The 15,548-nt window shown below is 39.5% G+C and overlaps 1 protein-coding gene across 1 annotated transcript in view; it reads right to left on the reverse strand.

The window, feature by feature from the left end:
- The window catches only part of DIAPH3 (diaphanous-related formin 3), a 563,671-nt gene that overhangs the window by 332,067 nt on the left and 216,056 nt on the right, over window positions 1-15,548 (reverse strand). The window contains exons 17-18 of the mRNA XM_010853857.1: window positions 15,472-15,546; window positions 14,600-14,714 (exon numbers count right to left, since the gene is read on the reverse strand). Coding sequence (XP_010852159.1) covers window positions 14,600-14,714; window positions 15,472-15,546 — 190 coding nt within the window. The remainder of the gene's footprint in view (window positions 1-14,599; window positions 14,715-15,471; window positions 15,547-15,548) is intronic.

The raw sequence follows: 15,548 nt of genomic DNA on the forward strand, positions 1-15,548 counted from the left end.
TGCTTAAGACACATTAGTAAATGAAACAAAGCGCTCTCCTAAAGGATTTAATTTCCAGTGAGGGCACAGAGAGAAAATGATAAATATGTACCTCATAAATAAGTAATAATTAAGATGTTAAAAGGTGATGAGTGGGGAAAGAAATGAAAAATAAAAGGGAGAATTGGATTGAGGAGGTCACGGAGGAACACACAGGCTGACAGAACTAAACTGGGAGGTAAGCATAAGAAACTCACTGAGAAGGTGACATTTGAGTCAAGACATGGAGGCAGTGGGGGCTGACCCAAGCAGTTACCTGAAATAAGAGCATTCCAAGTAGGAAAGAGCCCATGCAGGAGTGCCCCCGGCATTTCTGAGGTGTACCCCAGAGGCTCTGCAGTCCGGCTGAAGTGGAAGAACTGAGACGAAGGTGGGAGCAGAGGGAGTGAGAAAGCTAGGGGGCAGGAACGAGGCCTCCAGAGCTCTGGTGCATTCCGAGTAGAAAGGGCTGGCTGGTCCCTGTGATGGCAGGCACGGCACTGCACGGAGGAGGCCAGGAGGGCTCTCCAGTGCTAACCTGTCAATGACACGCTGGCAAGAAGGCGGCAGCAGCTCCCATGCGGAATTTTCCTAGAAGCCAAAGAATGGGTAGGGACTGCAAATTAAAAAGTGCAGAGTAAGTGATGAGGACCCAGAGAGGGGCAATGAAACGCACAGCCAAATTTAATGGAAAAGTAGATCAAATGTACTGGAGTGTGGTGCACAGAGCAGAAAAACAGGGAGAAGTATACAGCTAGAAATAAGTTTAAACCTGAATGCAGAAAGCTACAAATGTGAGACAGGGAAGGCCATTTTCTTTGAATCCCTTAGAATGTGTACACACATGGGAGATGATTAATGTGACATCTCTGCTGCTGCTAAGTCGCTTCAGTAATGTCCGACTCTGTGCGACCCCACAGACGGCAGCCCACCAGGCTCCCCCGTCCCTGGGATTCTCCAGGCAAGAACACTGGAGTGGGTTGCCATTTCCTTCTCCAATGCGTGAAAGTGAAAAGTCAAAGTGAAGTCGCTCAGTTGTGTCCAACTCTTAGCGACCCCATGGACTGCAGCCTACCAGGCTCCTCCGCCCATGGGATTTGCCAGGCAAGGGTACTGGAGTGGGGTGCCATTGCTTTCCCCGGTGATATCTCTAGAGATGATAAATCTGAAGATAGTTTACATTACTGTGTTGAGAATAGAAAGACTACGAGAAAACAATATGAAAAAAAAAAACGCTGTAAGAAGGTGACTAATGAATGAAACAGCTACCACAGCTTCTAAGGCTGACAGGACTGAATTATGCCATTATGTGCCATTATGCCGCACTGCAGTCAGGGAATGGGTCTCGGGTTACCGCGACGCCTGTGTGCAGAGACTGCCAGCCAGGCCCTCAGCGTGCTCACTTCCACGTCCGTGTGCAGGGACTGCCAGCCAGGCCCCCAGCATGCTCACTTCCACGTCCGTGTGCAGGGACTGCCAGCCAGGCCCCCAGCATGCTCACTTCCACGTCCGTGTGCAGGGACTGCCAGCCAGGCCCCCAGCATGCTCACTTCCACGTCCGTGTGCAGGGACTGCCAGCCAGGCCCCCAGCATGCTCACTTCCACGTCCGTGTGCAGGGACTGCCAGCCAGGCCCCCAGCATGCTCACTTCCACGTCCGTGTGCAGGGACTGCCAGCCAGGCCCCCAGCATGCTCACTTCCACGTCCGTGTGCAGGGACTGCCAGCCAGGCCCCCAGCATGCTCACTTCCACGTCCGTGTGCAGGGACTGCCAGCCAGGCCCCCAGCATGCTCACTTCCACGTCCGTGTGCAGGGACTGCCAGCCAGGCCCCCAGCATGCTCACTTCCACGTCCGTGTGCAGGGACTGCCAGCCAGGCCCCCAGCATGCTCCCTCACCTTCCTCTCCCACCTTTCCTTCAGAGTCTCAGCAGGAGAGAGAGGCGTGAGCTCCAGGCATGAAGTCAAGAAGAAATGAACCCCTGACTTTCAACGCCTTTCTAAAGATGCAACCTGGAGACTTAGATTTCTAACTGCTCAGGGCCTAAGCCTCTCACATGAACAGACAAAGGCCGGACTCTCACGATGTGAGGCCTGGGCCCACTCAGGAGCTGAGCAAGCACCTATTTCCCCTTTTCTTGTAAGTCAGCTCCTTTCTCTCACTTCTTTTTGATTCTAGCAGCTGTGAGGCCTTCTTACAATCCTAGTATAATGAAGAATAATGAGAAATTGTGATTTATTGAGGTTGTAGGTTATGCCTATTCATCATGAACACATTCACGAAAATAGCTCTTTTGATAAAGCACACCTCAGAGGTACAAAAGTGGGCTTGGGATCATGATATCCATTGCCTAATCTGCACTCAACAATCTAGCTGAGGAAAAAAGATGGTTCAAAAAAACAAAAACTAATCCACTGATTAGTCATTTTTGGACTGACTAGTCTATGGAACAATATATTTTCAGATATATACACACGTGTGTATATATACATATACATGCATATACGGTAAATCTATCACAAAAGTACTATTACCACATTGAACCTGACACAGACTGCTGTTTTCCTTCCTATTGGTATTGAAAACACTGCTAAATCTGCTTAAGTCTAATGGAAATACAAATGAGTGGTCAATTTTTAAAGTTCACATTCACTTTTATACAGCTAGATAAGATTTTAAGTGAAGCTAAATAAAACTCAGGAAAGTTAAAAAGTATTCAAAACATGAATAATTGTTAAACAGAAAAACACAAAAGCTCTAAAAACAAATGTCCCTTATTCAAAAACAAACACAATGATCCCACTGGCTATTTCAACTCTTCTGGATTGAATCTTACAGTAACAGGACCAAGAGCGCCAAGCTCTCCCACTGAGACCTGAGAAACCCTGAAAATAATTGGCTCTCTAATTGAAGAAGAAAAGAAGATTAAAGAAGGGAGAAGAGCCCTACTTCAGGAGGAATGAGTCTAAGGCAATATGATGACAGAAGAGGACCCTGGCAAGTAACTAAGAGACAACAATTAAATTAAAATAAATTGCTTTTTCTGTGTGAAATGCAGCTGTATTAGATCTTTTGATAAATGTGATTTCTCTCAGTGATGAAATTTCCCCAATTAAACTTTTTTTATATATATTTTAAATTATCTAGTGAAATATGCAATTATAATCATTTATATGTTCATATCCATTTGTAGATGCATATTAGGTTTGAGCATTATATAAATATTCTTCAGATAAAAATACTGTTGTGAAATGTAATAAAACAAACTGTACTTTAAAATATAACTAAACTTCAAAGTGAGAGAATTAAGTTTTTCAAGAAGGCAATACAGAAACAGTTATCTCCCAACAAAAGTTTATAAGTTAAACAATATAACACATTTCTTTTTCTAAATTAGAAAATAATTAAATAATAATAATTAAATGATAACAACTGAAAGTCAAGAACCAATTTGCTTATAGATATCAGTGGCTCTTTACTGCAGCTTTCTGAAGGGTATTTCTGAATTGGGAAAAAAGTAAATATATATATATGCAGAATTTATTAATATCTTAGAAAAAAATGAAATTAATTGTATATATTACAAACTGGAAAATATACAGTAGGATATGGTACCTGTTGCACATTAATTAAATATAGTATATTTAAATAAAGAAGAGGCAAATTAATGCCTGGCTCTTAGACATGATATGACGCTTTTGCCTAAGGCTTTGGAAAGGCACTTAACTATGGAAACAAAACCATGTTAGTGTGATTAGTAAAGATCCACAGATCAATAAATATTTAGTGAACAGAACAAATGATTTAAATAATTAAGTCAAAATGCCCCTGGACCCAAAAATAGCATTCCTATTAAGGGAACGCAGAGCTAAAAGGAAACATATAATTTTAATGAGCAGAATCAACAGGGTCAAGTGTCTTGTGAAATGTTGTACTTTACGGCCTCCTAAGCCCTGTTCCTGTGGTTGCTTATGGATGTGAGAGTTGGACTGTGAAGAAGGCTGAGCGCCGAAGAATTGATGCTTTTGAACTGTGGTGTTGGAGAAGGCTCTTGAGAGTCCCTTGGACTGCAAGGAGATCCAACCAGTCCATTCTGAAGGAGATCAGCCTGGGATTGCTGTGGAAGTAATGATGTTGAAGGTGAAACTCCGGTACTTTGGCCACCTCATGCGAAGAGCTGACTCAGTGGAAAAAACTCTGATGCTGGGAGGGACTGGGGGCAGGAGGGGAAGGGGACGACAGAGGATGAGATGGCTGGATGGCATGACTGACTCGACGGACATGAGTCTGAGTGAACTCCGGGAGTTGGTGATGGACAGGAGGCCTGGCGTGCTGCGATTCATGGGGTCGCAAAGAGTCGGACACGACTGAGCAACTGAACTGAACTGAACTGAAGCCCTGTTCTTCACTGTCAAAGATTTCCAAATCCTAATTCTTGGAGCCTGTTTTATACGTCACCTTACAAAGAAAAGAGAACTTTGATGATGTGGTTAAGGTTAAAAACCTTAAGATTAGGAGAGTCTCCCTGATTATCCAGATGGGCCCAATTTAATCACTAGTCTTTAAAGAAACTTTCCTGATTTAGGTCAGAATCTGAGAAATATGTACTCAAGGATATCAGGTGAGGGAGGCTCAGCTCACTGCTACTGGCTTTGAGGAACTGAAGAGGAAGCCACAAACTGAAGAATGTGGGAAGCCTCTGGAAGCTGGAAAGCAGGGGACAGAGTCTCCCTAAGAGCCTCCAGAATGCAGCCTTTGATTTTAGCCCAATGAGACCCACATAGGACTCTAACCTACAGAACCACAAGACAGTAAATTTACGTGGTTTAACCTACTAAATTTGGAGAAATTTGTTAGGGCATCAATAAAAAACTAATACAAAGCCCCATCTGTGAGCATGAGCATAATGATTCCCTCCCGCTTTGCCAGCTGGGCTATGCTGAAACTGGGGTGAAAGACAGGAAACAGAGGAGAAGTTAATCTAATGTCACTGGATACTGAATTTGCCATCCCTGGGACAAACCACCAGGCTTCTTTTAGTTAAAATCACTTTTAACTGAGTACTATTTCCTGCAGGCAAACTTCCTTTTCTGTATTCATCAGAAAAGACTAATTTACATACACTAATGCAGCATGTAAATTTCCAAGTTCATCTGCCAATCTCATGTTTCCAGGCTGTAAATCATTCAGAGATAAACACTTTTCAGAGTTTTGCCTCCCCTATTATTACTAGACAGGCTATTGGAGAAGAAGAAATACAATAGCCATTTTCAATTACATTCTAAAGACATTTCTTTATGTATTTCTTCAATTTGTCACCTGTTTAGGAAATAAGAGTTAGGCTAAATGATATGTATAAAAGACAGTGTTATACAATTGACCTAAATAATTTCTTTAGGTTACATCACAGAGCTGGAAAAGAAGAAGAGGAGGAGCCTGTTCTTGAGAAATGATCACTTCTCTGAACCTCTGCTAGCGCTCTATGAAACTAAGAAAATGAACCGTTCTCATCTTTCCTGCAAACCCTGCAGGGATTTAGGCCAAAAGCTCTACTTGGCACTCTGATTTGCCTATCAACTAAAGGCTCCTTTTGCCTTAAAGAGGGGTCTCCAACCTCCGGGCTGTAGACGAGTACCTCCTGTCAGATCAGTGGTGGCATTAGGTCAGAAATAAAGTGCACAATAAATCTAATAAATCTGGTCCACGGAAAAACTGTTTTCCACAAAATTGATCCCTGGTGCCAACAAGGTTGGGGACTGGGACCTTAATGCATCCCAGTTCCACAAAGACATTAAGCCATTCATATCACCCTCATTAGGCTGAAACTATAAATAACCATCAAGCATAATGAATTACTAACAAGATCCAGTAAGGTTTTATAAAGAACTGAATGAGCTTTCCAAGATCATTTTCATCAGCTCAATAATCTAAAACAGAATCACACCAAGAAAACCAAAGTTAAAATTTTCAGTTATTAAAATTATACATCGTCAGGCACCAGCTCCATTAATCACTCAAAAACTGAAAGAAAAAAAATACAGAAAAATTTTTAAAAATAGGGAAATAAAGGTCTTTACATTGATTCAACAGATCCTTCTCCACAGAATCTTAATAAAGTATTTGACAGTTGAAGATGTATACAAAAATGAAAGAAACAAGATATACCGACTGGTATTCTAGAAGTCTTCATACGTAACTACTACCAGAGGTCCATTCACAGAGCAGTTTAGAAAGCTTCATTGGAAAGTGAGGTCAAGGTGAAGGGAGGTCATTTAACTTGTTACTATTGTAGAAGATTCAGAGATGATACACAAAACAAGGCAAGTAAAGATGAGCCTGCGTTCTCAGAATTTAAGTTCAGCTAATATTTCTTGAGCAACTACAATGAACTGGGCATTGCAAAAGATGTCCTAAAATATTCATTATACAATCCTCAAAATAACCTTATGAGCTGGATCTTATCTCCTACATTTTAGAGAGGAAAGACCTACAGCTGTAACGGCTGGGGTCACACACTTGTAGCTGAACTCCAGTCTCTCACTTCTTCCACACACTCCACAGCGTGATGTTAGTATTTACAGCTCAAATACTTACAGAAGTGAAAAGAGGTACCGAATGATGAAAGATGGTCTTAATAAAAAACGGCAGGTTTTTAAAGCCTTTAATATAAATCGTGGGATGAGGATGAACTGCTGTGGGGCAGTGGTAAGGTGGCAGGAGATGAGAGGAAAATTATTTTAAATCAAAGAAGAGCACTTTAAATAAAACATAATAGGATTTCTTTTAATCAGAGAAGCAGCATGGCATAGAAGAAGGAGCAATGACTTTACACTCAGATCTGTATTCCATTCAGAGTGGCAGCTCCTTTTAGCTGAACTTCACTTGAAGAGCACAACTTTTTCTTAAAGATAAAATGTATGGAATATTTGCCTGGGGTGCTTCACAGGATTGCTTTGGGGAGCAAATAAAATGACATAAATGAAATAAACATTACTTTTAAAAAGGACACATTATTAATATTGTTGCTTTCTTATTGTCTAATTAGGGAGTAAGTATTATATTTGTTCCACATTTGATACATGTTTGTATTAACAAATGCATTATTTAATAAATGGATGTCCAGATGTTGGAACCATCATAAAAATTACTCTAAGTTGGATGAAATATCTCATTACAAATAACACACTGGGCCCTTCAATTACAAAACAAGCAAGCCCAAAAGCCACGTACATGTGAAGAGGTGGCAGGTGAGGGCAGGCCCCTGACCTCAGTCTCACCTGTACAGTAGGGCCTGCAACATCTGCGGGCACGGACCCGTACTGCGATCAGAGAGGTAGACCCCTTCTCTTGATTTGAAATGCATAAAAAGTACATACTAGTTCTAAGGGAGTAAACTGTTCTCAAATGCAGTTATTAAAACACACTGAATGCCAGTTTGTGGACCAGTCACACATCTGACAACCATGGAGATGGGATGCTCAGATCTCCCTTCAGAAAAGAACTTTCCAGTCAGCTACAGAAAGAGCACCCTGAGCTCACAGGCTACGAGCCACGAGCCCTCCCGGCCCCTCCACAGCTGGAGCCCCAGCCAAGGCCCGAGTGTGGCAGGAGTGCCCAGGCCGGCCAGCAGGCTCCAATCCGGGACCGCCCCCCCGTCCCGCCCCAACACGCATCCTGGGCTCCAGGGCTGAGAACTTCTCAGATTTGCAGGACAGTCCTGGTTCTTCCTGCCCAGTCCTGCTCTCACCATCTTTTACCCTTCACATCCATTACCCACTGCTTAACTCTTAAAAATCCCTCCTGTACTTCAACATCTCAGCATTTGTTTCCAGGAGAATCCAACTGACAAAATAAGATTTTTTATTCAAGTCTTAAGTAACAAAGTCTAGCTGACAGTCTAAAAATTTATATGCTAATGTTGAAGTAGTGATGAGTTTCAGTGATATTTCAACGTACCTGAAACAATTCTCACGTGATATAAAAGTACACGGACTTCCCCGATGGCTTGGCAGTAGAGAATCTGCCTACAATGCAGGAGGTGCAGGAAACACAGGTTCGATATCAGGATTAGGAAATGCCCTGGAGGAGGAAATGGCTACCCACTGCAGTATTCTTCTCAGGAGAATCCCATGGACAGAGGAGCCTCACAGGCTTCAATCCATGGGGTCACAAAGAGTCGGATGTGACAGAGTGAATGCACCCACGCAAGATGCAAAGTACACACAAATACATTACATAATGTAATGTATTCCATTACAGATAGAAATGGAATAGCTTCTGCTCTGTTTATTGTTTATAACTGAAGGAAAAACTAAATATTGATTAGAGGTTAGTGAAAGTAATGATGTTACTTTTATTTTTCTTATCAAAGTTCATAGACTCCAAGTTAAGAACTCCTGGGATACAGCGTGTCTAACTTTGAAATATCCACTCTTTTAAGGCACAGACATGCACTTGGACAAGTCAGACCTGTGATAAACAAAGGTCTCTAAACTAGCATTCTCCTCAGATGCCATGACATTCATGAAAGCTTATTCTATACATTGAATATGTTCAAAGTTTGAAAGTATATGCCCAAATGACCTGAAGTATATGCCCAAATGAAGGGGAGCGGGGGGAACACCCAGCTTAACTAAACACACAAATACATAATCCAAATCTAACTTAGGAAATTCAAGGTTACATAATTATAATAAAGTTATCTCCATGAGAAATTTTCTTTTTTTTTTTTTCCTCTTACAAATAAACTTAATACACTGTTTCTTATCGAATTCCTATAGCTTGGAATTCAGCAAGGAGCACCCATCTCCTATGACTCTCCTACCACGAGCCCACTCCCTGCCGGTGCTCCAGAGATGGATCAGGTACAGTGCTAACCCACGTGATTCTCGGCCTTCAAAGCCTGGCAAGTGGTGTGTGTGGAGGTGGGCCCAGGGATGAGAAGGGGCAGGAACGAGCAGAGAAGAGGGGAAGTGGTGAATGGCCAGATTTACAAAATATTGCTTTAGATTAAAATAACACACTCAGAAGGAAGAGCCTCATTTTTATTTTCTGGAGAATAATACTGTGCACTAATTATGTGGGAATCCTGAGCAATAGAACATACTGCAGACAAGGCAATTGCAAAGTGTACATTGAGTAATCAGACGGTAACAAGAGATGCCAGTGTAAATGAGGAAGAAGGCAGAAGATGCAGGAAATGGACGAGAAATCCTAAGAGAAAAAATCCTAACAGATGATGACAGAATGTAACAAATTTACAATTCTGTTAAGGTGCACCACAGAAAACTGCTACCAGAAATAAAATACCAAGATGAATTACTTGTAAAACAGGAGACGGCACTGCCCAATCTACTGCTAGTCAAATGACTCTAGTCGAATCCAATGCCCTGATACCATTCCGTTCTCCGATGGAAGAAGAAACAAAACAGAGAAAAAAGGAAAGGGGGAAAAAGCCGCGTTTATGGGCACACACTCCCCAATACTATATAAGCAAATCCAACCCTCCTCCCTTTCTGTTTACAGCATCACCACAGTATATAAGAAAACATGTCTACTTACAGGGACTTTTAAAGCTTCTATCACAACATGCCAAAGGTATGCTGGGTAACTAAGCACGTGACTGACGCATTCTGTGGACCTGAAAATTGCCTGTAGCTCTAACCTAAACAACCCCTTTCTATACCCTCTCTCTCTAGGTTTACCTCACTAAAGCTTTCAGAATAAACTCTGGTTTCTTTTGCAATACAACAGAGAATACAATTGGTAACAATGAGATACTCCCTAATGGTGAAACAAGCATGACATTCCTGACCTACCTCATAATTTCCTTAAAGTTGTTTTCAGATTCAGTCACACAGACAAAAACCAAAATAGATCCCTAGAAAAATATTTAATTCTCCACAAACTTCCTCCCCAATCTTCCTAAATTAGTGTTTGTCAAATGTCTTCAGAAATCTGCAAGATATTGAAGACATGTTCATTTTGGCATCATTTCTATATTAACATGCCCTCAAGAACCATATTTCTCTGTTACAAATTATATTGTTCATCTTAATGCAGGCTTCGGAGGTAGTTCAGGATTTTTATACACTTTGGCTTGTACAGAGTAATAAATTGTGTTCCAAACACAAAGACACATCCTGAACACAGCCAAGTCACTGGGATAATCCATGGTTTATCACTCTCTACCTCAATACTTTGTCCACTGAACTATGATGTCAGAAATCTAAGCTTGATTTGTTTTTAAGTACATAATCCATTAACTGTTTCCATATGCCATAACTGTTCAGTTGAGAAATTATTTATAAACCAGTTTATTGACTCTATCTGGCAAAGAGGACACACCTGTTATAAAATGTGATTACTTCAGAAAGCTAACAATTGTGGAATCACATTTTCATAATTAATCAGTCTAAACGAATTAGACTATTCATATACTTTCAGAAAGCCCTTTAATCCCTATTAAGTTAACAGTTTGTGAATAATGAACGTAATTAATATTAATTTTACTTGATAAATCCAACACCAATAACCTGTTAGTATACGTTAATCCATTTGCCAACAGCCTGTAAAAATTAACCACCAGATGCTTCCAATCTGGTAAAAAATACACAGGTCATTAGCATTATTTTGATGATACCAAATGTTCAGTATATTAATATTGTGATTAAATTTCTGAGAGATATATAAACAATGCTCTTTCATAACCTTGTTAAGTCTTAGCAGAAGCCTGAAACAGTAAAACATAGTCGTCTTTTCTATAATCAAGATGAGCACTGGTTATCTCACTCCTGGTTGTTACACTTCAGCTGCGAACTTGAGTGCCCAGCACCGAGGCCACCAGGCCGTGTGATCCTAGGGCCAAGCCCACCTCCTCACCACAGTGTCCCCCGTGCCAAACACAAGTCTTCACACACGATATGTCCCCTGTAAATACTTGAGGTGAACAACTGTAGATAAACAGGACAGAGAAAAAGCAGGAGAAATTAATGAGGCAGATGAGAAAAAAAATATATGATTAGGAAAAATGCCAACATGTTATTTTCAAAAGAATCTAAACTATAGAAAACTAAGATTCATCTCAAAAGTTTAGGATGGAGAGAACCAAGAAAACTAAAGTGAGATACTTACAAGGGAAATAAAGTATAAAAAAGAAAATGATATAACTGAATCAGAAAAAAATATTGATTTCATAGGAAAGGACTTAGGAGTTTCTGTACTCCTTATGACACAAAACACGTTCCTATTGAAGCAATGGTATAAAAGTCATAGGAAGGAGATTAGTTTAAAAAGCAAAATAAGTAAAATCTAACTGGAAAAAAAGAGAAGAAAAATAATAAAGAGCAACATGAGTTAAGAGGAAAGGCTCAACTCTCTCAAGAACATCTTGCTCCATCTGTGAGTTGATGGGGCAGGGTGGTACTGTGTGGTTACAATTGTTTCAATCAGCAGACCAAGAGAAAAACCTCAGAAGAGATGCAGTAAAGATTAAACAAGGTCACATGAAGACGACCCAGTTCAGGGCTGGCATACCACAAGTGCTCAACAGGAATGATTAGTTCCTCTTCCTTTTCTGGGTATGAGCCCTCTGAAACCCAATTATCTTAACCTAAATGCCTCATAAACCTAAAGCGTTATAAGACAAAGAACCATACTTGGTAGCAAAAAAAAATAAAGAACATGAGAGAGAATTCCAAGGTTCTTTTTAAATTACTGGCTTCAGTTCTGTTTTTTTGTTTGTTTTGTTTTGTTTTTTTCTTTTTCCTTTCTGCCAATTTCAAATGCACAAAGACTGGTGTCTACCATTTAAAATGCCTGGAATGGAACATTCACCTTTGTAATCAGAGAAAGAGCCTTGGTTCTTAGTCCAAAGAGGTACTACAAGTTTAAAAAAAAAAACAAGCAAAACACACCTTTTCTCTAAAAATCCGTTAATTTTTCAGTAATCTGAATCCTGTGTCCTTCCTGCCAAACTGTGATGCAAGCCAACAATCAATCAACCCATGATCATGCCTCTATCGCCCCCTGCCTGCTAGAGAGGGGAGAGCAACTGCATTTCCATTCTGAATTCTGCAGAAATGACAAAACTGATTCAAAGAAAAGTTTGGCATCATGGGAAATAGGCAAAAGTTGCAGCCAGGCCATGAATAAAGGAACGAGGAGCAACCTATCCAACACCCCTGTGTCTTGTCTAAGTTCTCCAGGCACCTTGGTCTTGCCTCCCTTTCTTGTCTTTCCTATATCTACACAAAGTCCTGTCCTTCTGAAAGCAGTAACAAATGATCTTTTCTAATAAAATACTAATCAGGCCAAAAAGCACACTGAAGGCTCCTCAACTAATGCTTTCTAGGAATTATTCTTTAAAATCCTGACCAAAAAAACAGTCGCCCTCACAGCTTGCCTCCTGTTGGCATTGTAAGATGTTGGCATTGCCCAGCATTATGACCGTGGGCTTCCTCATTTTTCCAATGATCATTTATATAATGTCACAGAAAAGAGGAAGCTGCATTTGAGTTGAAAGAAAAGATGTCGTAGACCTCTGTCAGCCTCTAAGTCAAACTGAAGAGAGATTTGGGGCACTGGGGATACACGCAGAGTCAGAAAGATACTGAAATATGGAATATTCAAAAAAGGATCATCATTTCCTCACCTTAACCTTTACAACTGATATTAGATTGAGCTAATGTCTATTTTTTTCAACCTTAAATCATAAGGCTAAAGTTAGATGACTTAAGAATTTTTTAAAGGTCCAATTATTTCATTTAAGGCTACACTACAGCTAAATTGAAGGCATGCTAACAAGTTTCCCTTTTGAGCCTCATTAATTAAGAAAGTAATCAGAGTACAGAGAGGAAAAAAAAGAGTAGCTGGATGGCAGTATTACTTAAACAGCTTTTAGATATCACCCTTTCCACCTACAAGAAAAGCAAAGGGAAAACTAATCAATTCCAGATTATGAAATCTGAAATTCTGAAGTGTTTTACATGCAAATACACATTTTAACTGCCATATATTTTCCTTGATTGCCTGAAGAGTGCACTAATCTTTTTTAAAGAAAATTTTGATTCTCCATAATCAAAAGGTAAAATTAAGATCTGCTTACTTCACAAGTTTTACTAGGGTTAGCTTACTAAGAAATTCCCCTGGTTTTCAAAGATCAAAATATATTATTTTTACTATTTTAGTCAGGAAAAATGGTGTTTCAAAATATCTGATAAAGGCTTTGGATTTAAAACAAATTCTAGAAATCTAATTTACAATTAACCTGTTAGAGTTTCTAACATATTATTTTTTAGAAACAGTTTCTAATTTTAATTTAGAAAGCATTCAAAGGAATGCAAATGATGTTTTTGGTATCTGCCAGCACCCCTTGGCTGCTGTGATGATCAAGTTAAATCAGATACATAAAGCCTCTGGCATGGTACCTAGCACGCAGTAGGCACTTTAAGAAGTCAGCACTTCAGTCTACACCAAGTATTCCCAGCTCTGTCCAATGCAATCTCTCCCTACCACCTCTCTGTTTGATGAGCTCAGGGATATAAGTGGTATAAGTCTGTTAAAAGGTTCCTTTCTGAAAAATAAAAGATAATGCCTGATGTGAAGGGTTTGTACTACAAATCTAGAATGTATTACTCAAAAATGAAATAAACAGTATATGTGAGTATCAACCCTGAAACATAAATGGTAGGCCCATAACAAAATCAAATTTCAGACAAGAGTAATTCCTAAATATAATTGTTAAAAAGAGAAAATTCACAGTGCATAGGTAAAAGCTATCTGTGGGTAGCTCTTGAAAATGAATTTCATTGTTCATAATGAAAAGATGATATAATCTACTCACAGACTCTATTTCAAGCTACCTTTCAAGATAATCTATAAATCTGATAATTTCTATCCCATATGAGCCATACTAATTAATTACATGGTAGTCACTGCAACATTAAAGAGTGGGAAAATTATGACTAGAAGAAGACTCACACTTTGATTTTGTTTTTCTATTTCTCATTGACTAGAGGGAATTTTCGGGAGAAGGCAATGGCACCCCACTCCAGTACTGTTGCCCAGAAAATCCCATGGATGGAGGAGCCTGGTAGGCTGCAGTCCATGGGGTCGCGAAGAGTCAGACACGACTGAGCGACTTCACTTTCACTTTCCACTTTCATGCACTGGAGAAGGAAATGGCAACCCACTCCAGTGTTCTTGCCTGGAGAATCCCATGGATGGAGAAGCCTGGTAGGCAGCAGTCCATGGGGTCACGAAGAGTCGGACACGACTGAAGCGACTTAGCAGCAGAGGGAATTTTCATATCAAAATTTTCTCTGAAAATATCCTCCTTTATGAAAGTCTAACTGAGAATATCTTCAAAGAAGGTATCGTGTAGAAATTTTTTAACTCTGGTATTAATCATTTGCATTTTAAAAATTGCTTGGTTGATCTTCTACATAAAAAAACTAACTTCATTTATCCATTATTAATGTAAAAACATCATTTATAGGATACAAATAATACTATTGAAAGCATCTAAAGAGTTGCAATATTAAAATACTAAAAGTAACAAATAAGCAAGATATTAAACTTACCTTTTGGCTGGCAACAAAACGTATTCTCAAGTTTACAAAGCAAATCCACACTTTCATACTTATTTTCATTTGCTTTTACCCAAAAACAGTCTTCAGTCATTTCCTGAGGTCTGATCTGCAGTCAGAGAGAAGACAGATTCACAAACGGTTGAGTGTATCATCTGTCCCCTACCCAGTCACCATCTACACACCCAGTATCCCAGAGCTGCCAGCAGATATTTACGGAGTAATCTCCATAATATTTTTTACAAAGTGTATTCAATGAAACACAAGTTCTGTAGAAAGTTAAGGTGTTATTAGGGAAAAGGATTAAAAAAAAAAAAGGTTCCACTCTCAAATAGTTGGGGACTGAAGCTGAATGCAATGAAGTTTGTTCTTTCTCAGTTATACTTCTCCTAATCTTTAACAATGCTCAGTTTATGTGATCCGTGAAACCATCTTTCTGCAGGATTCTGAATTCCTGTGTCTCTACTAAATATCCACCTCAGCCAGCAAGCAATAATTTTTGCAATAGCTACCAACATAAAAAAGTTCCTAAGAATACTAACTTTTCTGTATTTTTTAAAACATTTCAAAATACATGGTATAATCATGATAATATTAAATTATGTAATGTATGTATTTAAATGTTATGTATGCATTTGATTATAAACCAAATCCCAGTCAATTATCATAGACTCCTACACAATTTATAAACTAGAAAGCTTTAGTCAACAGTAAAGGGCTTTAAACTCAACACTTTTCTTAAAAGAATTCCTGTTTATTTAATACCATTTTGCATAAGGTTCCCATAGGAAATTATATACCAGTAAATACAAATTTAAGCTTTAATCTAAGAAATAGTATTATTTCTCTACTTGTTTCTGTTATACCTTTAACCAATTTAATCTTCTCATGCTGGTTTCCAGTTTAAATTCTTTCTTTGGTTTTAACCCAAAAGGCAGGATCT

This window comes from Bison bison, unplaced genomic scaffold (genome assembly GCF_000754665.1).
Source record: "Bison bison bison isolate TAMUID 2011002044 unplaced genomic scaffold, Bison_UMD1.0 scf7180017864332, whole genome shotgun sequence".
NCBI lineage: Eukaryota > Metazoa > Chordata > Mammalia > Artiodactyla > Bovidae > Bison > Bison bison.